The sequence below is a fragment of the Pseudoliparis swirei genome, chromosome 11 (assembly GCF_029220125.1).
Source record: "Pseudoliparis swirei isolate HS2019 ecotype Mariana Trench chromosome 11, NWPU_hadal_v1, whole genome shotgun sequence".
NCBI classification, from domain to species: Eukaryota; Metazoa; Chordata; class Actinopteri; order Perciformes; family Liparidae; genus Pseudoliparis; species Pseudoliparis swirei.
This window is the reverse complement of record NC_079398.1, coordinates 21,813,187-21,841,184: the sequence shown is the minus strand read 5'-3', so window position 1 is coordinate 21,841,184 and position 27,998 is coordinate 21,813,187. Positions and strand designations below refer to the sequence as shown.

The following is a 27,998-nucleotide window of genomic DNA, read 5'->3' as shown; positions in this document are numbered from 1 at the left end:
CCTCCCGCGTTCGTTTCCGGGTTGGACCCTCTACAAATCCTAGCGTCGCTTCTTGGATACGAGCAGGAGGCGATGCGCTCACCGTGAGGGATTAATAACAACAGCATAAACATGGATCCCCGAGAGGTAGTTTACATAACTTTGACTTTATTCCTTTTGAGAACATTAGGTTGTGTCGCATTTAATGTTGTCCGGGTCGATCACTGCCGGAGTAATCCGTCGCACCGTCCGTTGCTAACAGTTACCTAACGGCCAGCCGTTTATCTGACTCGTTAGCTCGCGAATTAACCGTCTGGAGGACAGACGGTCAACACAACGTGACTTCTCCTTGTAAAAGTAATCTTCAGATATAGTATTGCGCTTCGTTCCACGCTAGCTGTTTGCAGGTCATCCAGGTCTCAAGCTCACTAACTTTGGCTATAACTACATTTCGACTAGTTAACGCTACATGTGATGCATAAAATAAGGAATCTAGGTTAGTTAAACTCCTCGTGGTAAAGTTCCTTTTTTTTGTGCGACTAACTATTTCAACAAAATTGGGTTGCATTAAATGTACCGTCTTTAAGCAACATTTTATAGCTTTAAAAGATTTAAGTTGTCATCGATCTCTTTGTTGATAAAACTGCGAGTTTTAGCTCATCAATGAAACTACAAGAACAACAACAACAATAATTCTTCACAAACTGCATTACAGAATGTGCCGAACACAAACAATATGTGTGTGACAAACACTGCTTTTTTGGCATAATCAATAATATCCCATTAAGTGTTTACATTATTTTGTCCACCATCATATCCAAGCAATTACGATTAGTTTCAGGAATTCCAGGGTAGATAGTTCTGTCAATTTGATTTACTTACTCGCAAAATAATGCTTCAAGAGGTTTTACAATCTGTGCAGCATGACACCCGCTTCCCTGTATTAAAATATGCAAAGAAAAACTTTTAAAAGGGAAGAAACCTCAGGAAGAGCAACAGAGCAGATGTACCTTTTCCAGGACGGACAGACGGGAAATGACTGTGTGTACAGAATAAACAGACAGTCAAATATTACAATATCCGGCAGAGCAGCCTCTCCTTGTTATGAAGCTGATGTTTCTGCTGACAGAGGAGCAACCAGTCACAACACAGAGGAGACTGTATACAAAACAGGGTTCGTACGCTCATGGAAAAGTCATGGAATTTTAAAATGATCATTTCCAGGCCTGGAAAAGTCATGGAAAAAACTTAAATCATAAAAGTTTGGGAAAAGTCTTGGAAATTTGTTAAAATCACATGTTCATTTATATATAATTAATATATTTTTTAAAGAAAGACGCTCAAAATATAAGCCAGTGATAGCTCTCAATATGCAACATTTTCTACATTTTTCATGTTTATACTGAGATTTTAGTTTGGTCATGGAAATTTGGTTTAAAGTCCTGGAAATCCATTGGTCAAAATGTGTAAACCCTGACAAAATGATGGCAACTGGGAGGAATGACTTCCTGTTGCGTGACAAAGAAGACAAATACATTTTTTATTAATAAGTGCTCTGCTGTTCGACCAACAGGTTGTGGAGGTGGTGTGAGATATTCTACAAGATGAATCACAGTTTGTGGAGCTCCTCTCCTCTGCCAACTGGCTGCAGAGTTGTTACCATCATTTGTTGTTAAGCCTCCAAAGAAACTGTTCAGAATTGTTCAGGGGCAAAAGAGGATCGTGCAGGGTTCGTACGGTCATGGAAAACCTGGAAAAGTCATGGAATTTTAAAATGGTTATTTTCAGGCCTGGAAAAGTCATGGAAAAAAACTTAAATCATAAAAGTTTTGGAAAAGTCATGGAAATGTTGGTATATTCGCCGAGTTTGAAATAATTAATATAAACGGATGGATTTGCACATAAAGAATAAACATTTATATAAGTGTTTAAAGGAATAAACATGAATAGAAATGTTTATTGTTTTAATCAAACTATTGTCTCATTCATTTGTTTCATTTAAGATAAACTGTATGCTTTGGAATACTCATTTTTTGAATACGAAATTCTCTAAATTGTTCATGTTTATACCGAGATTTCAGTTTGGTAGTGGAAATTTGGTTTAAAGTCCTGGAAAAGTCCTGGAAATCCATTGGTCAAAATGTGTAAGAACCCTGATCGTGATAACGAGTCACTTTGTTTGGTAATCTTCACAGAGGGAGGCGGCGCCTCCTCAACTGCCAGCAAATGAAGATGCGAGTCAATCATCCTTAAATCTACTGGCTCAAAGTCAGAGACGCGCCAGTCGGGACCTGAGGCAGCGCAGGCTGGAGACAGATGGGTCGGAGCTTCAACGACCACGCGGGCGCTCGTTACAGACAGGTATGTTGTTTGTAGGTGTATTTTATTCAGTCGATCAAATCAAATACAATACAATATTATTCTATATGATATACAAAAGAGAAAGACTGAAAAGGTATAGGTAGAAGCAACAAATGCTTATAGATTCCTATCCTAAATTGAAATCAAAATTAATTTAAAATAAAGAAAAAACAACAAACAAAATAAAAAACAAAATATATTTATATATACTACCACATACATCTTCCATATAAATACGTTTTTAATCACATTTATAACAAGAATTGTTTTATAAATAATTCCCTTGAAAACCAAAAAGGAGTTCACATCTTACATCCATTTCAACATTATTCCATAATTGGACTATGCATTGAATAAAACAATGAATTTCACCCAATCAATGAAAAAATATCATTTAATGCAGCGGTCCCCAACCTTTTTTGAGCCACGGACCGGTTCCGTGTCAGAAATTATTTTCACGGACCGGCAATATAAATGACGTAATAAATATGACGTCATACAATTATACGAAGGGCATAAAGTGCCAAAACTACAACTCATCATTACGCCGAATTAGTGTGAGCCGTGCGCTTGTTGACCTGCAACGAGCCGCTGATGGAGACGGCGACTCAGACGTGTGTTTGGTCCGCTGCTCCTAACCGAGTTCTGGTCGCTGTCATTAGAACAGGCAGAGTTGTTGTGTGAAATGTCCCTTAAGGCCACCGTCATTTGCATCTCGAACACATGTTCTTCGAGCTCGGACGGGCTCGATTCACCGGGTGGGTTTGTTTACAAATGGGCTGCAGGTCTATTCTTTTGCAGTCGGGTCTTTTGTGGTTGGAGTACGGCTCAAACTCTTTTAAAAGCCTCTTCCACCCGGTCAACGTCTGAAACATGTAGAATATTCCGCTGTTCACTCGCCCACACAGCAGCGACTTTATCGGCCAACTTGAAAACAGTTGTCATTTCCCTGAAGTGACAGAATTCATTGAGCAGGTTGAATATGTTTTAAGATTCTTTGTCACTGTGCCGCCAGCAGAGGGTTCGGCGTGAGACTCGCCTGCAGCGATAAACCCGAACTTTAAGACTCCTGAACGCGGCTCAGACGTACACACGGGTATCCGCTCCTTTTTCAAAATAATATATTTTTCCGACTGATTTAAAAAAAAAAATGTAAACTTTATTTATTCACTTTTTTTCCGCGGCCCGGTTCCAACCAAGCCGCGGCCCGGGGGTTGGGGACCCCTGATTTAATGTATATCATTTATGTATTTTTGTTTTGTGATTTCATATCTGTGTTGGTATGACATTGACATGATAATGGGAAGCTGCATACAACATAATCATGTAGGTTTGTAGGATTTATACTACAGTTGTAATTTGTAACTCTGTTTACGATGCTTGTTCGTAACATTCAGGATTGTTGTGATCATCAGAGCTCCAGGACAGTGACCTGTCTCCAGCTCTTTCACTGTTGCCTTCAAACTCTGGAGCGGAACACAACTTCACTGAATATTCCTTATTCCAGCAAAGTGACAATGAATTTGTCCCTTTAAGGTAAAAAAACAAAACAAAGATTGATTGAAAGACAATTATTAGTTCTGTACTTTTTTATAACATTCAGAAGTTTCTAAATGTATTTATTCCCTTTTTTTTTTTTAAAGGGCCTACCCGGACATTTCCATGGCATCAGAAAGATGTCACGTTCCTCTCTGGGATCGCAGCGCTCAGGCCTCTGAGTGTGCGTCGCTGTCCCAGCACCCTTTGGCCCAGGCGACCATCCTGTCTGAAGGAGTGAGCGGCTGCTGCTCTCTTTCTCAGCACAGTTTGTCCCTCATGGAGGAAGGCAGACGAGAGGGAACAGTTCAGTCCCCACCGATTGCCACCACTGAACGCCCGGGAGTCCCATCCAGAGGTAACGCCAGCAGCAGAGAGAAGGACTTTAAGACGCACACTGACCCTCCAGATGAGCCAACAGGAGAGGCCGCTGAAGACGACACGTTTTTTCTGAGTAAGGATATCGCTGCCCAGCATCTTCTGAAACTTCTTCAGAAAGACATCGGCATGCCAAGCAGCAGCAGCAGCAGCGCTGTTTCCTCCACCTCGGAGACCTCTGTGAAGGCTGCTGCGTCTTATGCCGAACAACCGAAAAGCACGAAGGTTGGTGAAGCCGCCACCGACCGAAGCACGGTGAGAAGAGAAGGTCCTCCGGGCGAAGCTTCTCTTCCCCAGACGCAACAACCCGACAAAGATTTATCCTCAGACCGATCGCGAACCTCGTCGTCTAACGTCACGACGGGCTTCCGTAGCACTCGACCCGACGACAGCAGCGAGGACTTACGCCGAGAGCTGCTGCGCGAGGTCGAGAGGCGCGGCGGCCGCGAAGCTGGGGCGAAAAAACAACGGCGTAAAAGTCTGTCTGTCACGCCGTATCCCACGGCGATGTCCGAAGGCGAGCAGAGCGCGACCAGAAGGAACGCGGGCGGCCCGCAGCGGACGGGAGGAGTGGAGCGGGGTCACAGCGAGCGGGACCACTGGTTCTCGGGGAGCCAGACGGGGATCGATGGTTCCTACCTGGGTTTCCTTCCACAGTCTCAGTCCACTCCGGGAGTTTTCAAGGCTCCACCCAAATCGAATGCCACGGCTAAATTCGGGCAACTTTCTGCCATAGAATCGAATAATAACTCTTCTCAGTCGAACACAGAGATCTCTCCAGCGCCAGATGTGCATGTGGCCGATGTCCATCCACCAGACAAAGAGAATCTAAGCCAAGAGGAAGTTACCTCTGCAAAAGTCCAGTCTCTCCCGAGTCTCAACTATATGCAGAAAGTCGACGCTTGGAGGGCAAATCAGAGTTCAGGCAACAAGTCGCTGTTCGACAGCTCGGCTCTACGAGGGTTTTTTGGCATATCTCCGAAAAAGAAAGCTCACGACGCAGAACCCGACCCCCTGAATCAGATGCTGAGTCAGCAGGTGAGGAGTTTACAACCGCCTGCCGTTTCAAGTGCCGTCAATCAGCACGTCACCGAGAGCTCCTCCTCGGCGCCCTCCGGCTCTCCTCCAGGAAGAGGGGAGGCGGCGGGCGGCGCTCCGAGCGACAGAGACGCCGCCGGGTCTGCGGCGAGACCCTCCGGCAGGTCGCCGTCCCGCTCCTCCCCGAGCACCGGCGTCACGTCGGGAAGGAGCTCGGCGGAAGAGGAGAGCGGTCGGATTCCGGACGACGTCCTTCATCGGCCGAGCGCCGCGGTTCAGCCGCCGCCGCCTCGCCCGAGCCTCGGTGCGTTCAGCGACGTGTCGCTCGATCCAGATTTGACGCTCTCAAGTTCCCAAGATGGTTACGACGGCGGGATGAAATTGGGAACCGGGGCGTCTTCCGTCGTCAGCCTGGAGGTCGATAACTACGCGCCGCACTGGACTTCAAAACGATCCACGCCCCCCCCTCTGCCCAGGCGGCGGGAGCTCAACATCGAAGAGCGAATTCCGGTAATTGGAAAACTGAAAAAAGGCGTTTGTAAAAAAATAGATTTTAATATGTTTCACCCTCCCGCTACCTTTAGGGTCAATTTGACCCCATTCAATGTTTAACGTCGGTGTTCTTTGGGGTCAATTTGGTGTCAAACATATAAGAAATATCAACTTTTTTATATATTTAAAGGGCTATTTAGGTAGTCAACAAACAAACATAAAGTACCTCTCACTTAAACTTGGCAAACAATATTAATTCTAATAATTTTCTGGAGGGTTTAATTGCTGGGGTCAAATTGACCCCGAGGGTAAAATATGTTAGTAAATATAAAGGTAACAGGAGGGTTAAGACTGGGAACGTATAAAGTTGTTAACGCAGATACAGTTTCAGCAGAGAATAAATGTAAAAAAATTCGCCGTTAATTTCTTTCAGTTTGCACTATGTAAGGAATTTGGGTCAAAAATGGAATAATTGTGAAGATTTGTTCACACCTGACTCCGATGTTGTATAATTTTTTTCTCGCAGTTGTATCTGCGTAACCTGGGTATTGACCAGTCTCCCTCAACGATTTTAACTCCATTCGCGCCCAGAGGGCCAATCAGAGAGCCTGAATTCTCTCCCACTGATCTCTGTACAATTAAAGGATCGGTTGGAACGCCAACCAAGAGCACCCAAACCTCTGAAGGTACTTTAGCAACAAACATTCTAAAAACAACTATATAACTTATATTTGAACCGTTGAATTTTCATTGGGAAATTTACTTTTATTCCCCGTATGAAGCAATATGGTTTATTTACAAAAATAAAACTCTGATGTTGTACTTTCAGGCAGCAGTCCCCAAAAAAGAGATTTTTCAGGATGCAGCGTTCTGTCGGTGGACTCCAGTGTGTCCGTAACGTTGAGCCTGGACAGCCTCGGTGCTGGCGTGTCCCTCCCTGACTGGACCAGACACACAGAACCCTTCCAGAGTCAACGCAGCCTGGCGCCCTCCTCCCTTCCCGATGAAGACTCTCATCCTTCCGCCCGGCGACAGCACATCGACAGCAGCTTGACCAGCGGCCACGGCACCGTCCTGCCGGGACCCTCGGAGTCTCCCTCGCAGACGAGTCGCGGCTCGGAGCAAAGCGCAGAACTTTCTCTCGTTGGCTCCGCCGCCTTGTGTGAGATCCACAAACTTCTCTCTCAGATGGAGAACGTGGTCTCTGCCGGGTCCTCTGAGGCGTCCTCCTCCGAGCCCGCGGCGCCCCGTCTGCTTTCTGACAATCGCGACGTCTTCCTCTCGCCGAGGAGGAACACCGGCGGGCTCCGGGACCCCTCCTCCTCCTCCTCCTCCTCCCTCGCCACCGAGGAACCAGGAACTCGCCTGTGGGCCAGGTCCACGTCCGACTCCACGCTGACCTCGGAGAGGCTGAGAAACGGCTCCATTGGTGGAGAGAGCGCGACTTCATTGGGGCGACCCAATAATTCACCCGCACGAGCCGCGCCGACCGTCGGTGCACACAGACGGCCACAAGATGGCGCCGTGGGCCGAGGTTCCGACCCGTCCGTCGTCCTCTCCCAATCGGCCCGGCGGCGGGCCGAGCCCGAGGGCTGCAGCGCCGCTCCCCCCGACGACGCAGCGCCACCACAGCCGCCGGTCCTCACGCCGACTCCCGCAGACACAGAGGGGGGAACGCACACCGCTCCGGAAGGTCCCGCGTGGAGCGGCGCCTCCTCGCCCAGCTTCGAGGACACGGATCCGGGCGCGACGAGCGACGGGAGCAGTCGGAGCTCGCTCGCAATCCGAGTGGTGAAGCTGCTGCAGAGCGACTCTCCAGCCACGCTGGGGTCCAGCACGTCCAGCACCACGGAGCAGGAGCAGAGCAACGCCAGAGGTAGGAGGAGTCATTTTACACGCTTTCACGGTTGACTAAACATCCAGATGAAACGTTTTTCATCCTCTGCACGAGCGTCATCGTTTGCACGTTGCAGAGCGGATCAAGCTGAGGTCGTCGGGTCGGCAGTGTGAGCCTCTGGAGTTGGACAAAGAAGACCGAAAGAGGATCGAAGAGATCAAGAGAGAGCTGCTGCTGAAGAACCCGATGAAGGTAAACCGCTGTGAATGAAACGATCACAAATGTTCATCTCGTCATCCAGTTCCCCGTCTCAACCTTTTGACTATTGACACGTGATAATGTGTTGTCGTTTTGACGTCTGCCCTCCACCTCTGGACAGACGTCTCACGCTGCAGGTAACGGGCGTGCCGTGTCAACGGATGCATGTCAGGCATTTTTGGAAACATTCATTTAAAAAATGTTTCCAGAGCAGTTTTGCGGTGCAAAAGTGTTTTACTTTTGATGTTTGCAGCTCACGATTGAATTCGTAGGATGACATAAACTAGACCCGGCTGGGTCTCATAGTTTAAAACACTTTCTTTATGTTGCTTCTCCTTTCAGAGTCTCACGAGCACAGATACAGAGAGCAGCTCGGGGTCCAGCGTTCGAGTCCTGAATGGGCCGGATGCCCCTCGGCGAGCGGGGACGCCCCTCGGTGACCCCGACGACCCGCCGAGCCTCAGCATGAAGCTCTCTGTGCCGCCGCAGAACCCTCTTCGCCCAGATCCAGAGGCTCGGGTACAAGAGATCGCAGCCAGAGAACAAGGAACCTCCATCACCAGCTGCAGGCGCTCCACCTCCCCTTCTCCCTCCACCTCCCCTGCCCCTCCCCCGCGTCCGGCACCAGAGCCGCTCCTCCTGGCCGAGCTCTCCGCTGGAGAAGAGGACGGGGCGGCCAGGGAGCCGCCACCGGTCTTTGAACCCAGCCGCGACCCGACTCCTCCTCTGTCGGCGCCGGGGAGTCCGAAGAGACGAGACGCCGTCGGAGGCCGGCCGGAAGAACCTCCCCCGCCGGGTTTCGGCGGGGAGGACGTGAACGCCGAGGACGACGACGACTACGACCGCTCCGTCCAGGACCGCTCCGTTTCTGGCGCCGGTCACGAAGCCCAACAGGCGACGGGTCACGTCCGTCTCGCCCCGTCCCCCAAAGCCGCCGACCGCAGCCCGGCCGTCGATGCCGTCGCCGCCGCGCTGCCGCCGCGTAAAGAATTCGCCCTCCTCCGACACTCGCCTGCCGCCAGCAGTCCGGGCGAAGGAGTCGGTCTGTCCGGCCCACCCGAGCGGTACGACGCCAGAGGGCCCGGGAGGCAGCGGGCGCCGGAAAGAGCCGAGACGACGTCCACCCGGGTCAGAACCGCTGCAGCTCTGGGACGGACGACCTCGACCCCGCGGCGCAGAGCTGCCGCGTCGCAACGACCACCAGGTCGGTGTGATGAGACTCATCGTTAGCTCAGTATCAGGAGGATTTTACTGTCTTATAGTTGAGTTCCTAGAGTCCATCACTCTAACTGGGCCGAGTTCTAGAGGACGGGCGAGAACATGCCGTGTACGTTTATTTGTGTTTTATGATATTTCGGACGAGGCCACGCGTCCCGACGCCGCGTCGTATCGTAAGTCGTCAACGTGGCTTTCTTCGAGATGTTCTGTGATTTTTCTTTTGGTGAAGATGATTTCTCACCCCCCTGACAGCGGTGCCGGTGCTGTTGCCGTATAAACCCCGAGGAAGTGAGGAGCTGTTCTACATGCCTCAAGCGGAAGCGGACGCCTCCTCCGTCGACCCTTCCGACACCACCATGGAGAGCTCTCACACAGGTACCGGAGATCACATCGAACTTTGCTCGCGTTTTTACTCCGTCGCAAAAACTCCATAACTGACTAAAAGTCCGCCTGACTGTGGAAATCTGAATTTTCAGATCACAGATGGTGAAAAAAGGATTAAAATATGGATCTTACAGGTGGAATATGAGGCTAATATTGGCTGATAGAGGAGTTAACTCTACAGGTGTATTGAACTGATGCATAACTGTGCGGGTGAGTGAATAATGTATTTCTCATATTTGTAGAAGAAATTACATTAGTAATCATAAAAGTGAAAAAATCTCATAGATAGTACGAACCAATGAACAACAAGCGTGTGTGAAATGACACGCGCTCAACTGAAGACAAAAGGCGGCTCATAATCCACCTGGTTCCTGCAGCCTGACTCATCAAATAGTAGAAAAGGTCATGAAATCAGTTTATTAGGCCCAGAGAATGTAGATGTCGGTTGTAGAGGAGGCTCTGCTCTCGCTCCCCTGAGGCTGTGCGGGGAGCAGCTGGTCTATTGTAACGGACACCAGGCAGGGCATTCATTATTCATGTTCAGGGGCAGAGTGAGACAAAGGCAGAGCAGGGAGGGAGAGAGAGAGAGTGAGCGAGAGAGAGAGAGAGAGAGAGAGAGAGAGAGATGCATGCAGCCGTCCTGTGAGCAGCTCCACGATGTAATCTGACACGTCTGACTTTGAGCAGGCTCGGATGACGCGGTGCCGCCCCGCTTCAGCAGCGAGGTCCTCGGGCTCAGAGACGCCGGGTCGGACCGCGGAGTCACCATCAGACACTCAGAGGGCGTCTACAGCAAGAGGCTGAACACAGGCAGGATGACCGCGCCGGGAGGTGAGCCGTGTGTGGCGTTAACCGTTAATTAACATCACATTTGTACACTCTGGGACATTAAATCAAATAGAAGAAAAGTTGGTAAATGTAAATGTTCTGTAAGCAAAGAGACGTAATCCGTGTTTGGCAATGCAGGAAAATAAACACCCTTTTGGGAAGAGCTATAAACTACAGTGGATTAATAAGAAACACTTTCCAATGAATAGATCTAGTTTTCTGCCTTCATGAAGATCCTAATAGAGTTTTACTGAGACGAGCCGAGTATAAAACAATTTGCTTGGCAAATGGTTATTTAAAAATTAAAAGAAGCACAAGATGTGTAATCAAGGATTCTCACTGAAGGATTCTCACTGAAGGAAACAACATTTTATTTCATCACAAATGAAAGTCAACATTACGTCTTCCACTTCCCATATTATCTTTAGGTAAATTAGAATAATAAGATACATTTAGTATTTCATATTTTTCTACAGTAAAATATATACGCGGGGATCCTCTTAACTCGACTAGCGTCACAAATAAACTGAATTGGGAAAAAAAATGTAATCTGGTTCCTTCCCGACACGCCTCGTCAACTCTTCTCCTAATTCAGAAGTAACACCTGTTCTCTCTTCACAGGCGCCTCCGTGTCAACAGATGGAACGTCACCAACAACTCGGCCTCCTGCTCCTCAGCCTCCTTCTCGGGTATCGGGTACCAGAGGACCGTTATCAGGCGGCCAGAGGGCCTCCAAGAGAGACCAGGGGACCGGCCCGGTGCACTTCCCCAGTCCCGATCCACCAGAGCCGGGCCAGGAGAGGAGGGACTCTGGACGCCCTCCCCCCGCTGCTCTGGACCAGCTGTGGGAGAGCTTCTGCGAGCGCTGGAGCCCGGAGGAGGCCCGCCCGCCCGGAGACAGGGAGGCGTCGCTGCTGGAGCGCCTGGAGCGCCTGTCCCGCCTCATCGGCGACTCACGGAGCGCAAACCAGCCCCACCGAGGAGAGGGCGGAAAGGTCGAAGGTGAGCCTCCCACCCCGCTCCAGAGGCTCCGGGTCCGGACGTCGTCTCCTCCGCCTGCGGACGAGGACGAGTCGGAGGCCTCGTCCGGCGTCTCCGGCTCCGTGTCCACCGTGGACACGGCGCGGCTGGTCCGAGCCTTCGGGGCGGACCGAGTGCAGCACCTGAAGACCAGCGCCGGTCTCCGTAAGCTGTACGGCGCCATCGCCGAGCAGAAAGAAGGGAGCGAGCGGAGAGGAAGAGGCAGAGAGACTCCTCCCCTCGTCACGCCGTCAGAGACCACCGGCACCGAGGAGTCCACAGTGAGCAAATCTGCATTATTTAATTCCAGATGTATGATAATAAACACATCTGTGTGTCCCCAGTGCAATACACACGGCTCTCTTTGGTCATCGCCCTTCAACTCTTTATATGGCGTTTAATTAAAGAGTGTGAAAGAATTAAAGATGAAGAGCTTTGGAAATCAATTTTTATTTAACATGGAACCATAATTCACGATTACACTTTTCTCTCTTTCACATAATTCAGTTAAAATACACATATTTTTACCAGCTGTGACATCTTCATCCCAGATGTGTCGGTTCAAGCTGCAACATTTTAATAAAGAAACTTTTAAAAAGTATTTTTTGCAGGTTGGATTGTTGTAATTGTTCAATTCAAGTGTCCCAGAAACTAAAGCAGATAAATAGAATTCAGCCATAATATTTGGGTAAAATTTAAACCGATGACGTCATTTCATTGGCTTCCAGGTTGCGGCCGACTCGACGACGCCCCCCGGCCTCCCGCCCCCCCGCGGCCCCTCCAGGACTCTGGCAGCCAAGAAGGCCGTGAAACGGGTCAGCAGAGGCATCCAGGCAGGTCCGTGTGACCCGGTTCTGTTCCTTCCTCGCTAAAATAGAAGAACGAGTCAAGTAAATCATTTACAGGAAGCGCCTTTGCGTCACGTTCTCGATGTTTAGATGTTTTTGATACTTTTGTTGAAGTCATTCTTGAAAAGATTCTTCACGCCGCCGGTTTCTCGTCGCTCAGGCGGCGTGGAGCTCGTCGGTAACGGGACCCGGCGCCGCACGAGAGATGTCGGAACCACTTTCCCTTCCCCCCAGACCTCCTCTTCCAGCTTAGAGAGAGGAGGAAGAGGAGGGTGGAGGAGCCCCTCGAAGAGTCAGGGGTCACAAAAACAGAGGAAGAGCAAGAGAAGCCCAGCGAAGACCCTCCCCGAAGGTACGTCCGACTCCCTCGGCGTCTGCTCGGCACGGCGTGTTCGTGACGGAGTGAAACGTTGCAGGCGTGTCGTGGTTCATCTCCGCCGACGACCTGAGGTCAGAGGAGAGGAAGGAGAACCGGCCCGAGGAAGAGGAGCGGCCGTGGAGCGCCTGGTTTGAGCCGTACGGCAGAATCCAGCCGTGGAGGGAACCGCTGAGGCCGAGGCCGGCCCAGGAGGACGGGAACCGACAGGCAGAACCCGATCCGGGTCCCAGAACCAAGAGGGCGTCCCCGGGTCTGACTCGCATCTCTCTTCAGGTCGCTTGTGTTTTTATTCCCAAAACGTCGCCTCACAGGCTCGTTCGGGTCGAATGTTTATCTGTAGCTTTAAGAAGCGAGAGGGAAATCTTCTTTGACGGGAAACGTTTGTCTTGTTATGGACTTATGAATAATATAAACAACTTTCCCAAAGGGATCAACTTGTTCACATGGTTTTGAGTGAAGTTAAAGCTCACAGGCACCAAGAGGCCGATGACGTAAACACACAGATGGAGAGTGACTTCTTTAGGTGATCATTACTCAGCTGTGCTGCTGCCTTATTAATGCTCTAAATATTTAAACATTCTTCGTTTTTCATATTAAAACAATCAAATCATATTGATATTTTTTTTAAATTTTTTTAAATGTTCCTCTTCAATCCTGCAGGAGGCGCTGGAGATGCGTCGTCCAGAGTTCATCTCTCAGTCCAGGCAGAGGGTGATGCGCCTGGCGCTGCAGGCGGAGGAGAGGAATCTACAGGAAGTCTTCCGCCGGGAGAGACACCAACTCTTCGGCCGGCCCGGAGGACCGGCGAGGCTGCCGAATGCAGGTAACCGGGGGCAACCAGCAGGAGGGAAAACGTGCCGAGCCGACTGGACACAATCTCTATTTCTAGTGTCCTCGACTGATGCGTCGCTGAAGTTCTGACTCGCATGTTCTTCGTATCCAGATAGCGGCTCCATAAAACCCACGACTGTTTTTAAACATTTCATTTCAAAAACTGGACTTGTGACCTTTTCTTTCCTCCGTTTAGGCGCCGCTCTGCTCCGGAGGGCTGTTCCCCGAAAGGAGATGATACAGAGATCCAAACAGTACGACTGGCATTTGCTTTAAATAATTGTATTTAAAAGCGTGAAATAATGCATTTATTCTAACAAGTGTATGAATATGTAACTTTTGTTGTTTTCAATTTGTACAGCAAGCATGAAATAATATTAAAACACAGGGACATTAAATGGTCTAAAATATCACCATTTGGACTTTAACTAGATTTCATATTGATATTCGTGTTTCTAAAGAGTTCAAAGCACGTCATCACCGCCGTGTTACGCGCTTATGTTTGACGAGTAAAACTGGCGCTGCGGGACTTCTGTTGAACTCGGATGTCGCAGAATGAAAGTTTGGCCTTTTCTCACTTTTCGTCCGAACATCTTCGCCAGAATCTACGAGAGTCTCCCGGAGGTGCAGAGCAGGAGAGAGGAGGAGAGGAGGAGGACAGAGTACCGGTCCTACCGGCTGAACGCTCAGCTCTTCAACAAGGTGCCACACACACGGCCGTCCTCACGCTGAAGGATGAGAAACTCTTTTCCTGAACAGCCGGTCTGTGTTTTTCTTTCAGAGGATCACGAGCCGCGTCCTGAGCCGCCGCCGCCGCCGAGCCGCCTGGCCGGGATCGGACCCGTGAACTCTTCACGGAGATCAAATCAACGTGGAAGAGGGTTTTTTTTTACCATTTTTATAACAAAACTACCTAACTTAACTAAAAGATACTTTTTATTTATTTGCGACCAAATTGTTTTAGTTGATATCTGAAAGATTATGTAGGATTCTACTCGTTAGAGCAACATATTTGTACATTTTTCTACTGTTGAAAATGTGTTTTAATGTAAAGGAAAAAAATAAACCTGATTTTTTAAAAACAGTTTCTCTATATTTCATGTTTTGAATGGAGACAGTGAAGCGGGACAAAGACACTCTGGCGTTTATGTCTTTATTGATCGGTTATCGGTTGTGCGACAGCAGGAAGCCACGCGAGGGAAACAAGCTGCACGGATAAATAAATAAACTAGTTATGTCGACGCCCATTCATTCAATTAATTATAAAATAAAACTTCAAGTGATGGCAATAGTGTGTAAACATAGTCTAACAAATCAATAATAAAACAATCGGCATGGATCAATAAACTCGATGCTTTTTAAAATCAGCCGTGGTGAAGAGAAACTCGGGTTCTTTGGCAACGATGTGGCGTTGCTCAACAAATCAGACGTAAGGCAACGGGAATCTCAGCAACGAAAGGCAACGCACACAACTTCCCCAAAACAACCCGCGTGTAAAGGTAGACGGAGACGACTTCCTGGACTTTACACCACAAGTGTAATAAATTATTTAAGCCACGATGCTTCGTTTGAGGTTTTTTAAAATAAAACATGAAAAAATCTGCAGAAGCAAAATAATAATGTCCGCGTTCTACACAGTAAATGTTCTTGTAGTTCCATTGAAACCACGCAGCAGAACACCGAATCCTCGAGACAACGCGAGCGATGTCGAGTTCTCCTCGAGGATCGGGTTCTCCTCCGTCGTTCCATCGGCCACTCGGGACTTAAAATATGTGCAAAAGGTCTTGAATCAAACCGCAGTAAAATATCCATAATTTCTCAATCACATAATCTTTCTTTCCCTTTAGACGGTTAAGTTACAAAAATGGACACGACAGTGACGCCTGATTAAAACTAACACCGGGTCGTGACCCCTCTAATACTGCGTGACATGATGCTCTGGCCTCATATAAACCACGATGTGCAACCAGGAGTTTTTAAATATTCGACTACACAACAAATACAATCTGAATGTGGGCATGCAGCAGTTACACGGATCCTCCTTTTCTATTCTGGCCATACAACTAAATGTAGCCTCCCCCCAGTCTTTAAGTTGCAGTGTTCAGCATCCAACATCACCATGGAAACCAAGTTCAGTTTCATCTGAGATCAATGACAGAATAATATGAACTGCCCGAATGTCATGGGGAAGCTTTACAGAACGGACAAATTTGATGTTTGTCGTTTCACTTCTAGATTAATATATGTTTTCTTGATCCTCTCTTCTTGATTCTGTCCATCCTGGAGAGGGATCCTCCTCTGTTGCTCTCCTGAAGGTTTCTTCCCTTTTTTTTCCCCGTGAAGGGTTGTTTGGGAGTTGTTCCTGATCCGATGTGAGGTCAAAGGTCAGGGATGTCTATGTGTACAGATTGTAAAGCACTCCGAGACACATTTGTAATTTGTGAAATTGGGCGATACAAATAAACTGAATTGAAAAACTGAATTGAATTGATCTTAAGAGAATTTTGTGTACATATTTTTTTAAATTAGCAACTGTAGTTCGGCCGACAAGTAGTGGTTATAACAATTTATCTCCTGATTAATTGTTTTCCCGATAAAATGCTAAAAACAGTGAAACGTCTTGAGGGAGGAGTGGCCTCTTCACATTTCTTTTGAACACCCAAAAAATGTCAGTTTACTTTTTTTTTTTTTTCTTAAAGGACAAAGAAAAGCAGCAAATATGAGAAAAACAATCGCGAGTCGTCTCTTTTTTCCGCCCGAGGCGAGAGATCCAAAGCGACATTGCGATGACGCCGGTCTCGACTACAGCCCCGAGCGGCGCCGATCGACTTGCATTTCAGAGAAGAAAACGTCCTGCGGGTTGAAATCGCTGCACTGGAGATCTGAAATACCTCCTGGTCTCACTGGTTTGGCCCTGGACTGGGAACCAGGCTGCCGAGCTGTCGGGCGGTGCAGCGGGCAGGATGTCAGCTGGACGTTAGGTCTGCAGCAGACGGTGAACCCTCTGCAGCTGAGCCTGCGTCAGGACGAGGCGGTGGACCCGCTCTTGGCCGCGGTTACACGGCACCGTAACCCGACCCACCAGCACCGCGTCGCCCTGCTTCTCCTCCTTCGCCTGAACACAACACGGAGGCCAGAACCTTTTCACGTCTGTTTATTAAGACATCTAAAACTGGTCAGTCGATACTTTCTGTTCGCTCAAATATTACATCTAAAAAAAAACTGCTTAAGACCCGATTTAGAAAGAATTATTTGCATCAGCATGATTTAAACTTCAATGTACACAGAAACGGGTGCACCTGAACTCACCTTAACAAACAAGGCTGAGGGGAACGTCGCAAAATCAGACGAGACTCGAGCTCCTTGCTGCTGGTGGACGACGTGCTCGGCGACTTCGTCCTGAGTGGAGAGACGAGAGGGGGACATTTGAACTGGTCCTGGATCAGCCTGGAAGGGGAGTGCTTTAAGAGTGTGTGTGTGTGTGTGTGTGTGTGTTTGTGTGTACCTTCAGTCTGCCCAGCGTGTCACTGAGGGACTGTAACCTCGCCGTCTGTTCCAGGAGCTGAGCCCCAGGAGTCACTGCAGCACAAACGATAACAAATCTGTTCTTCATTCAGGATTAATATGATTTATTCATCCCGAGTCGTGCTGTCCCATGGAAACATCTCTTGGTTTAAACTTTACTGTGAAATAAAGTCATACGATACAGTAGGACTGTTTTCTGTAATACTATACTTCATCTTGTTATGACGTTTTTATATCATACTATGACATACGATAAAAAAAACAGCATGGCATTTTAATGAGATACTTTTCTTTGACTTTATATGACATTGTTACGACAAAAAGTGTGTTTAGAAAGTCATAACATCTAATTATAGTATGTCAAATTATTTAATAAAATATAGTGTTAAATGCCGTTAAAACATAGTATAGTATTTTGTAAAAATTCACATAAAAAATCAAATAAATCGTAAAAATTATATGTCGTAAAACAAATCGTAGTACAGTATGTACTAAAATTGTAATAAGTCTCATGAAACATGTCAATATAAATTAAATTGTAACAGTAGAATACTCGCGCACCCGGAGACTTCCCGGTGATGTCCACCACCTTCACGTTGGCGCTCATCTGCAGCAGCGTCTCCAGCAGCTGGTCGGTCTTCCGGTAGAGGGCGCTAGAGAGCACCTCGCGGCGCCCGCCGTCTCTGGAGGGAAGCTTGGTCACGTGAAGAGGGGGAAGAGCAGCGAGCTGCGCGCGCATCTTCTCAGCCTGCGCGACACAATGAACAAGAATAGAACACCAGCAAATTAGATAGTCACACCAGAGACACGGATTTTAAATGTTTTAACTCATGTTCAAAGACAAAAGATTCATTATCAGTTCAACTTTTTTTTCATTAACTAAACGCAAACTTTATTAGTTTGTTTATTTGTATTTGAAATATCAATGCGGGGTATTTAATGTACAATTTAAGACTCCAGAATATAAATCTTTGGCTATATTATGATACGGTTCACCCTGAACTTGTGTGATGTGGCGGTGAGGCGGTGGACAGAGGATTCGTACCTTCAGCCTGTTGTTGTCGTTCTTCAGGTGTTTGATGCAGAATCTCTGAGCTTCAATCTGCTGAGTCAGCAGAGGAGAGTCGATCACCTGGACGCCGGAACCGGCGCCGGGCATCACGCTGGCTGCTGGAGTCACAGAGCAGGAGAACGTTGTGAACCCAAAAATGTGGAGCCATCTTTTATAATCTCACTTTAAATGAAAAACTAAACTACTATTTGTTTACAGCGGCAACATTTGAACTTTTCCAGTGTGCATACTTCAGCACAAACATGTTAATTCATTATTCTCCACTAACTCTCAGAGTTAAACATTGAACCGTGTGTCGGACAGCTGCTGTTGCACATTGACACGTTACATACTAATCCTGTGACGTGTTTATTTAACCGGACGTTATTGTTGCAGATTAAACTAAATAAACGTTTTCCACCCGTCAAACCATCGTCATTCGTTTGATCCTCTGGCGTTATTATCGATAATTACGGCGGACATTGTAAAGATAATATAAATATGGATTAAGATGCCTGAGGATGCAAATTCATGCAATGTTTTTCTAATGGATAGATAGACATGTAAAAACTTTCATAAGTAACATAAGTAAATAACGGGGTTTCTGGAGGTTTAACACACAACTTTAAAGCTTTTAAAACAACGCTCAAACCGTCCTGTCTGGAAGTACGATGGAAAACCAGAAGTGACAATGAGGCCTAAATATATGTATTGATTAGCACATTTTCAGAGCTTCCCCAGCAGAATATAACAATAACTTCTAATGATAAAATTAAATCCTCTGAATAAGCAGCAGATTTATCAATTACATACAGTGTGTGCTGCAGCCTGAAGGCCCCGAGCCTGTAATCTACAGGAATAATCACACTTTTAGTAGCAGGTTTGCATCGGCTACCGAGAGCCGGCAATCGGACACAAAAACATTTGCCAACTAGAACGGGCACTCGGTAGAGCGCATACCTTCGCATATCACAAGATTGGGCATTGAATTATGGTAAAAAGAAGATTTTGACCTATTCATGACCTTGACCTTGACCTTTGACCCAATCGATCCCAAAATCTAATCAAATGGTCCCCGGATAATAACCAATCATCCCACCAAATTCCATGCGATTCGGTTTAATACTTTTTGAGTTATGCGAGTAACACGCATGCAAATTCATAAATAAATACACGGCGATCAAAACATAACTTTCCGCATTTTCAATGCGAAGGTAAAAATGCGAAAGATATTTAAGACTTCTGTAAATCAGCTTTTTAACTAAGAAACCCTGAATAAAACAGGCGTGTCGTATCTAACATGTAATTAGTCACGAAAGAAGCGTGCACATGCACATGCAGGACCGGCGGCAGGCCGATACCTTTCTGTTCCTCTGCAGAAGGTAAAGTAAGAGATTGAGAAGAAAAAGTCACGTAAAGACACAAAGGAGGACATAGAGAGGACTTGAGGTTAAAAGTGAGACGTTTAGTCTTAAAATAAGCTTGTTGTCGATGTAAACGTGGCGTCGTTGTCCCGCCGCTCACCTCCCGTGACGATGGAGGCGATTCCCGACGGGCTGGTTCCTCGCAGCCCGTCGATGGTCATCTTCGACTGGCTGCCGATCCGCTGCTTCAGCTCGGCCTTCTCCGACTCCAGCTGGTCGATGTCGGCCTGCAGGGCGTCCATCGTCTCCTCGAACTCCCTGCGGAGGTGAAGACAACGCGGCGCAGCTGTAGTCTGAGAGCGCGGCGGCGTGACTTCCTGTCGGAGTCGTCGGTTCTTACTTCTCCTTCTTCTTCAGCAGCGTCTGGGCTTCGTCCAGTCGGGTCTGGATCTTCTCGACGCGCTCGTCTGCGTCTCTGGAGGAGCTGTCCAGCTTCTTCTCCAGCAGACTGAGACGGACACTCGCCTCGCTCAGCTCCTCCCCCTGAACACACACACACACACACACACACACACACACACACACACACACACACACACACACACACACACACACACACACACACACACACACACACACACACACACACACACACACACACACACACACACACACACACACACACACACACACACACACACACACACGTTTCATGCAATAAACATGTTTACATTGGTCCTTGCTGATTAATCTGCCAATTAGATTTTCTGGGGACTGATCGATTCATCATTTGGATGAGTGAGTGTTGATATATTCAGCCTGGAGTTACAGAACGTTTGGTATCTTTGAATAAAAAATAAAAATATGAAATATTAACTAAAATAGTCATGTTTTGTTATTTATTTGAAAGAATAAAATAACATTTTCTAATTCGCTGCTTAATTCCTGCTGTTTTAAAAATTGCAATTGATGCATTTGAGCCGATCATTCAGACCCTGGACAGGTGTGAACATTTATCCTCGTAAATAAAACCACCTGAGGATACAGATTGTATTTAGTGTTAGTTAGGAATGAGTCATTTCATTTTATTTTTTACCCCGCTCTGGTTTGATCACAATGGCAGAGAAATAAATGTAAACTAGAAAGAAGGAGCAGCAGAGTCGGTTCACACACCTTGATCTTGAGGGACTTCTTCAGCTCTTTGATGACCGTCTCTCGGTTCTCCAGCTTCATGCCGAGACCTTCGGCGTCGGTGATTTCAGCTCGAAGAGCCGCCGCTCGCAGGTCCACGGGCGGAGGGTTCTGACGGGTGAACGAGCACAGCGTCAGAACCTGAACCTGCCGCCTCCGCGTCGAGGAGAGGCTCCGCTCGCCCGTGTCGATGTGTCCTCGAGCGAGACACTTGACCCCAAATTGCTCCCCGTGTCCGTGTCTCCGGTGTGTGAACGTAAGACACTTTGGAGGAAATCGGCTAAATGAAATGTAGTTTCGAGAGACGTCTTCAGAGATGGCTCTCGACGGAATCACCTGGTTCTGAGGCCTCTCCGAGTCGTATTCTCCCTCCTGCATGGCGGTGGCCATCTTGTTCATGGTTGCTATGACCATGGCGCAGGACTGCCGCATGCAGTCGTAGGGGTTGGCGCCCTGGGATCCATAAATCTGAAAACGGCGGTATGCTCGTCAATACCCAGAGCAGTGCGTGTTGCTCACTGTGCGTCTGCTACAGTTACGGTGCTACGAATACAAAATGTCTTCCAGTTGTCTAATCGTTAGACGGATTGTTTTTGTTTTGGATTCATCTTTGTTGTTCAGAGTTGTTTCCAATGCAGATAACCACACAGTGCATTACCTGCTCTCCTGCCTTGAATGCCACGTCCTCCAGTTTGACGGCCGACAGCCCTTCCTGTTCGCCGAGAGGCGACATCATCTGAGCTCCAGCTGCCGCCACTTCCTGCAACACCGCCACCACCCAGGTCAGGTGTTTCCTGCAGTCGGACAGGGTGTCGCACACCTGCGGGCCAAAGGTCAACATGACTCAAATTCTACCACATATCCATATAAATATGGATATATATATATATATCCATATAAATATGGATATATACAGGACTGTCTCAGAAAATTAGAATATTGTGATGAAGTTCTTTATTTTCTGTAATGCAATTAAAAAAACAAAAATGTCATGCATTCTGGATTCATTACAAATCAACTGAAATATTGCAAGCCTTTTATTCTGATTTATTGCTGATTATGGCTTACAGCTTAAGAAAACTCAAATATCCTATCTCTAAATATTAGAATATCATGAAAAAGTATACTAGTAGGGTATTAAACAAATCACTTGAATTGTCTAATTAACTCGAAACACCTGCAAGGGTTTCCTGAGCCTTGACAAACACTCAGCTGTTATAAATCTTTTTTTTTACTTAGTCTGAGGAAATATTAAAATTTTATGAGATAGGATTTTAGAGTTTTCTTAAGCTGTAAGCCATAATCAGCAATATTAAAAGAATAAAAGGCTTGCAATATTTCAGTTGATTTGTAATGAATCCAGAATGCATGACATTTTGTTTTTTAATTGCATTACAGAAAAATAAAGAACTTTATCACAATATTCTAATTTTCTGAGACAGTCCTGTATATATATATATATATCCATATAAATATGGATATATATATATATACACACACACATATATATATATACATACATACAAATATAAATAAATATATTTAATATATATATATATATATATAGATTAATCTTCATAGAATCTCATGGAATGCTTCCGACATGATAAAGTAAAGTAAGCTCTGACGTGAACCAAAGAGACAAATCAGACGGCGAGCGGACAGCGAGGAGGTTCGGTTGCCGTGGTTACCTGTTGGCCAAAGTTGAGCGCCGGCGGGATGCCCGGCGCGTCGGTTCCCGGCATCCTGCGGCGAATCTTCTTGCAGAACTGTCGGATGTCGCTGCAGGAAGTCTCCAGGTCCTTCAGCAGCACGGCGAGGTCGGCCTTCTCCTGACCCGTATGCAGGAACGCCCGCAGGCGACCGACCTCCACCGCCATGCAGTCCAAGGCACTCTGGGTAAACTGAACGTGGACACAAGGGGTCGGACGTTAAGCCGGTGGAGACGCCTCCGTTCAGGCCGCTAAATGAAGAGGCCGTGTTTTGTGTTTTCGCAGAGTCCCGTCGGCCCGTCGGGGGGTTGGTACTCACTCTGATGTGGTCCGCCAGCTGCATGGTGCAGTCCTCGTTCTGATCGGCCAGGTGGATGCTGTACAGGTGCTGAGAGACCAGTCATGTTGTACATGAGTGGAAGATGTTTATGTTATCAGAAGCAGATCAACACTGGCATTGTGATGTTCTTATACGCTGCAATACAAACTTCACCGTCGAAGAACATTATGTTTGCAGTACATTACATCACAAATGTTTTGTCATGACCCAGATGTGTAGCCTGTAAGGTTTTCCTACGGGATGTGAAGTGACTTAAAGGTTCCCTGTGGAGTTTACTTGTAATCAAAAAAACTTATTTTTACACTTAGTGGGTTTTTTGTAACCAGAAATCATTGTGTGTGTCCTTGAGGTCAAACACTTTCTTCATCCATAAAACATTTATAAAGCGGATTTGTTTTTAAATCCTGAATCATTCCCATTCATGTTTGAGATCTCAGTGTTTCATGGTGCACTACAGTCGGCCACGCAAGCTTGTGTGCTCTCGATTATCACCTCATATCACTGTAAATTAATCGACTGTTTCAGCTTTAACTGTAAAAAACTAAAGGAATACTAGGTAGATATATCCCTTTTTTTCTTAAATGTGTTGCATTAGATGAAACTGAAATAATTAGACAAAAAATCTAACTGTGTGTGTGTGTGTGTACCTGATAGTATTTAATGGCCTTGGTGAGCAGCTCCACGTTGACCGTCTCATCCAGCTGGTCTTTGTGCAGCAGGTCGATGAGGAAATCCAGAGAACGTTCGTGGACGCTCATCTCCGGGTACAGAGAGCCGATCTTCTTATAGACATCCACACTGCACTGAGACAGAGCCCTGACGCACACACACACACACACACACACACACACACGGTCATCAACAGCCTCAACTGTAGTTGTGTAATCGATTACTTCCACTTCCAAAAGTTCCGCAGTTTTAATTTTAAGTCGTGTGATAACAACAATATGCAATCCGTCGTTCTTCACTCGAGACTGGAACTAGCAAAAAGTAAAATGTGAATTCGTGGATGTGTCGAGTGTCACAAAAACGTAAGTTTTACTGTACGAAGTGTCGTGTGCAGAACAAACTCCACAGAAGGAGAAGACCGGGATGCAACCGGGTTTACGGATCGTGATCGAATGCAGCCGAGGTGAACCCGCGTGTCCCGCCTCAGCGCTCAGACTGCTGCTCTACTTCTGCGGCGAGGAGACGTACTGCTCGTATTTGTGCAGCGTGGCCTGCAGCAGACTCAGCGAGTACACCAGACCGCCGGCGAAGCTCAGCTGCTCGCCGACGGCGCCCTTCAGCCCGGCTCGCTCCACGCAGTTCTCGTTCAGGTCAAACTTCTCCTGGGCCTGTTTGCTGATCAGCTCGGCCTGCAGACACGCAAACGGACGCAAATAAGGTACATTCAAAAGTTTAAAGTATTGATTTGAGGTTTCTGATCGAACAATCCATATCTGGAGGAGGACACACTCAAAACAGTAAGCCGCACGGTGTTCACCTTGCAGACCAGTCTGGGGATGAGCAGCAGCACCAGGACGCAGTCGTGGTCTCCGCCGTGACGGAGGAAGGACTCGGGCATGAAGGCGGTCAGAAGAGACACGTGTCGGTTGGCCTGACCCACCTCCATCTTCCTCAGCTCCATCTCAATCGCCTCAAGAAACACAACGGAGAGCCAATCAATATCACATCGTTTTGGTCCCCGGATAATAACCAATCATCCCACAAAATGTAATGCGATTCAAGAAGATGTTGACCTTGACCTTGACCTTTGACCCGATCGATCCCAAAATCTAATCAAATGGTCCCCGGATAATAAACAATCATCCCACCAAATTTCATGCGATTCGGTTTAAGACTTTTTGAGTTATGCGAGTAACACGCATACAAATGAATAAATAAATAAATACACGACGATCAAAACATTACCTTCCGCATTTTCAATGCGAAGGTAAAAAAGATATGCCGATCCAGAAGAAATTTAAAAAAAATCTAAATTCAAACTTTCCAACCTCTAAACTCACAGAAAACCAAAAGAAAACTTTTTAAAAGTTATTTCCGGTCGACACTGAATCCCATTTAACGTCATCACACCACTCAGAACTCATCATTCGGACGCGGCGGCTCGACTGACCTTGGCGTAGGCCTTCGTCTCTGCAAACTTAATCTTGAAATCAAACAGCTCCGCCGGCGCCTGCTGCTGCAGCTCGGCTGAAGCTTCCTGCTGGCTGGTCAGCTCTCTGTTCACCTCCTGAAAACAGACGCACGCGAGGAAGAGGAGGATGAGCAGAACAGAACCGCGTACGAGTAAACCGCCGCGTGTTCCCCCGTGTGCGTACCTGCAGATGAGCCGTGAGCTCGCGGTACTTTGTGATGGTCTGCTGGTAATCGGCGACGGTCTCCTGCGCCGCCTCCACGTGTTTCTCCGACTCTCGGACCTTCGCGGTGCCCAGGTCCAACATCTCCCTCAGCTCCAACTCCGTCTCTCTGGCGTTCTCCTGCAGCTCGTCGTTCATCTCGTTTATAGCTTCCTGGACGGAGGAGACAACGGAGCTCGTCGACTCCCTCGATGCTTTGGGTGATGATGTGATGGCTCAAGTCATCAGTTTAAAACATCAGAAACTAGAATGGGCACTCGGTAGAGCGCATACCTTCTCATATCACAAGATTGGGCATTGAGTTATGAACATTTTGGCACTAGTTGCATGCTAATTTGGTAGAAATTGACCGTGCTATGGTAAAAAGAAGATTTTGACCTTTTCATGACCTTGACCTTTGACCCGATTGATCCCAAAATGTAATCAAATGGTCCCCGGATAATAACCAATCATCCCACCAAATTTCATGCGATTCGGTTTAATACTTTTTGTGTTATACGAGGAACACGCATACAAATAAATAAATGAATAAATGGCGATCAAAACATAACCTTCCGCATTTTCAATGCGAAGGTAATGATGATATATAATGTGACGTTATTACAGTAGTATTCTTAGTGTGTTCATTTTGTGTGCTATTGGTGAGAGAGCCAAATGTTAAACGAATAAAACTCCCAGTTTCTAGCTTTTTAACTAGAAACAAAAACACACGTATCTGTTGGTTTATCATAAAGTATCTTTTGCCCGAGACAATGACAGAGCCCTCAAGGTTATGTGTTCCGACCAAGGTCAATGCATGACAGGTGGACTATTAAATACTAATCGTACCTTCAACATGTGGCCTTTATATTTAAATCATAATTCAAAAAGTAACTGAACAAAACAAAGGGAAGCACATGCATGAATGACTTGGCTCCGTATATGAAATGAGCAAACGGCGCCACTTTGTCTTCCTCTCACCTCCTACGGTCCCGTTACTACCCACAGAGATGCTGAGCGAAGAGCACCAGACTCTAGTCATTAGTGTTTTATTAAAGCAACCTAATTTCCCCCATGTCTCATATTGAAGTTAATTTAAACTCAATGAACCGATGATGTCCACTCACCAGGTCAGTGACCGTCTCCTTCGTCTCCCGGACTTTCTCCTCCAGGTCCAGGTTCCTCTCCGTCAGCATCTCCACCATCTCCTCCGCCCCCAAGGCCGCATCCACCTGAAGCGAAGCACGTCGTCGTCGATGTCGTTATTATTCGGCTCGTTATGTCAACATCAGCTTTAAAAGTTCACATAACACAGGGTTCTTACACATTTTGACCAATGGATTTCCATGACTTTTCCATGACTTTTCCATGACTTTAAACCAAATGTCCATGACCAAACTGAAGTCTCGGTTTATACATGAAAAAGTGAGATCATTTAGTTTTTAAACAATGTGAATTCCAAAGCTTACAGTATACATTAAATGAAACAAATGAATAAGAGACAATATTTTGATTAAAAGAATAAACATTTTCTTCCCGAGCTATGGCCAGCGAACTTTCCAGTTAAGGTGCGTTCACTTGCGGGAGAAAAAAAGAAAATTGCGCCGCCAGTATGAGAGCGTACGCCGGCTTATATTTTGAGCATCTTTCTTTCTAAAACATATTCATTATTTCAAACTAGGCGTAAATGAACATGTGAATACAACAAATTTCCATGGATTTTCCAAAACTTTTGTGATTTAAGTTTTTTCCAGGACTGGAAATGACCATTTAAAAATTCCATGACTTTTCCAGGTTTTCCATGACCGTACGAACCCTGATAACAATACGCTCCCTGAAAAAGATCCTCTCATCTGGAGGCAGCAGAACTAGTCAGACAAGATGCTGATGCCGGCGGACCCCGAAGCTCTCTGCCATCAGAGCACCGACCTGTTCTTTCAGCTCGTCGATGGTCCTTTCGGCCAGCGTCATCTCCTCCTGCAGTTTTTCCTTCTGGCTCCTCAGAGCGTCCAGCTCCGCGTTCTTCTTCTCCATCTGCTTCTGCGACTTCACGTGTTCCTGCTTCTCTGACGACGACAGGTCGCGCATCCTGAGACACGAGAGAGAACAGAGCGGAAAGATGTGCATCGGGAAGAAGTAGCCAAACCTTTTGTGATGAAGACAATGTGAATAGAAGAAACACAGGAATCCATACGGCGTTCGACTACTACGACACTGCAAACCTTTTTTTCGTCATTTACATTTTCTCTCCTGTTTTTTATGACTTAAAGGGATAGTGCAGATGTTTTGAAGTGGAGTTTATCAGGGAAAACTATATATTTTTAGACACCTAATAGATCAATTTAAGTGAACACTTTATTTTGAATATATATTCCATACATCTGTTTCACAGGATAATTTTTCAAGAAACTTAAAAGGAAAGAAATATGATGCTGACAAAGACCGTTTTCACAGTTTTTTCAGTCACAATCAAGGAATAAAAAATCATTAAGATCTGATTTAGGACAGAATTCATTAGAATACCTTTTTCTCACTTGCCTCTCAGAGCTTGTTAGGTAAATGCATATTGTTGTTATTGTTGTATGTTTTGTTGTGTTGTTAAGATTGTGAATCTTTGTTTTGTTGATGTGAAAGTATATATATAAAGAAATATAAATACCATTTCAATAAATTATAAAAAATATCTCAATCAAGAATTTTGTCGTATTTCCATCTCTTCACTTTTCTTTACTCTATTTATTGTCAAATGAAATGAAGCAACATGACAGAGGCATTCATGACTCATCACCACACACCTGACCAGCGCCTCCTTCAGCCTCCCATTCTGCTCCTCCAGCTGTCTCACATGGTAACTGGAGGCAGCGCCATCCGAACCTGGGAGGAAACCAAAAAACACCACTGAGCTCTCCAGTATCCCGTGGTTCTTATTAAACGTCCTTTCTTTCTCCAGCGGTTTAAAAAAGGCCAAGAATGACTTCTAATGTAGGTCAGCGAACAACAACGAGTTATAATTAAACAAATTGGCTCTGATGACCGTGAGCTGCAGTTGTAATTAAACCAAACAAATGTTTCCAGGATGAACAAAA

At 46.5% G+C, this 27,998-nt stretch overlaps 2 protein-coding genes across 9 annotated transcripts in view; one reads left to right on the top strand and one right to left on the bottom strand.

The window, feature by feature from the left end:
• The first annotated feature begins 11 nt into the window (after positions 1–11).
• alms1 (ALMS1 centrosome and basal body associated protein) lies at positions 12–14,471 on the top strand. Of its 2 annotated transcripts, XM_056426957.1 has the most exons (18): positions 12–126; positions 2,175–2,340; positions 3,756–3,876; positions 3,984–5,802; positions 6,311–6,470; positions 6,614–7,660; positions 7,758–7,873; positions 8,222–9,083; positions 9,350–9,472; positions 10,169–10,312; positions 10,931–11,610; positions 12,058–12,166; positions 12,338–12,529; positions 12,594–12,829; positions 13,217–13,379; positions 13,584–13,641; positions 13,990–14,089; positions 14,169–14,471. In XM_056426957.1, exons 1-18 carry the CDS (start codon positions 112–114, stop codon positions 14,232–14,234), a joined length of 6,177 nt encoding a protein of 2,058 aa, XP_056282932.1. In that variant the 5' UTR covers positions 12–111; the 3' UTR covers positions 14,235–14,471. The 2 variants fall into 2 exon arrangements, with proteins under 2 accessions (XP_056282932.1, XP_056282933.1); XM_056426958.1 differs by lacking the exon at positions 12–126 and having other exon boundaries at positions 2,253–2,340; positions 3,738–3,876.
• Positions 14,472–14,526: 55 nt separating this feature from the next.
• The window catches only part of dctn1b (dynactin 1b), a 45,615-nt gene continuing 32,143 nt past the window's right edge, over positions 14,527–27,998 (bottom strand). For all 7 annotated transcript variants that reach the window (XM_056426961.1, XM_056426963.1, XM_056426960.1 and 4 more), the window contains 20 exons: positions 27,708–27,786; positions 26,842–27,001; positions 26,040–26,144; positions 24,895–25,086; positions 24,690–24,806; positions 24,057–24,209; positions 23,768–23,928; positions 23,218–23,386; positions 22,550–22,618; positions 22,210–22,422; positions 21,177–21,338; positions 20,855–20,986; positions 20,501–20,629; positions 19,728–19,870; positions 19,488–19,645; positions 17,958–18,082; positions 17,474–17,660; positions 16,893–16,966; positions 16,697–16,786; positions 14,527–16,502 (listed from right to left, as the gene is read on the bottom strand). In XM_056426961.1, coding sequence (XP_056282936.1) covers positions 16,365–16,502; positions 16,697–16,786; positions 16,893–16,966; positions 17,474–17,660; positions 17,958–18,082; positions 19,488–19,645; positions 19,728–19,870; positions 20,501–20,629; positions 20,855–20,986; positions 21,177–21,338; positions 22,210–22,422; positions 22,550–22,618; positions 23,218–23,386; positions 23,768–23,928; positions 24,057–24,209; positions 24,690–24,806; positions 24,895–25,086; positions 26,040–26,144; positions 26,842–27,001; positions 27,708–27,786 — 2,756 coding nt within the window. In that variant the 3' untranslated portion in view covers positions 14,527–16,364. The remainder of the gene's footprint in view (positions 16,503–16,696; positions 16,787–16,892; positions 16,967–17,473; positions 17,661–17,957; positions 18,083–19,487; positions 19,646–19,727; positions 19,871–20,500; positions 20,630–20,854; positions 20,987–21,176; positions 21,339–22,209; positions 22,423–22,549; positions 22,619–23,217; positions 23,387–23,767; positions 23,929–24,056; positions 24,210–24,689; positions 24,807–24,894; positions 25,087–26,039; positions 26,145–26,841; positions 27,002–27,707; positions 27,787–27,998) is intronic.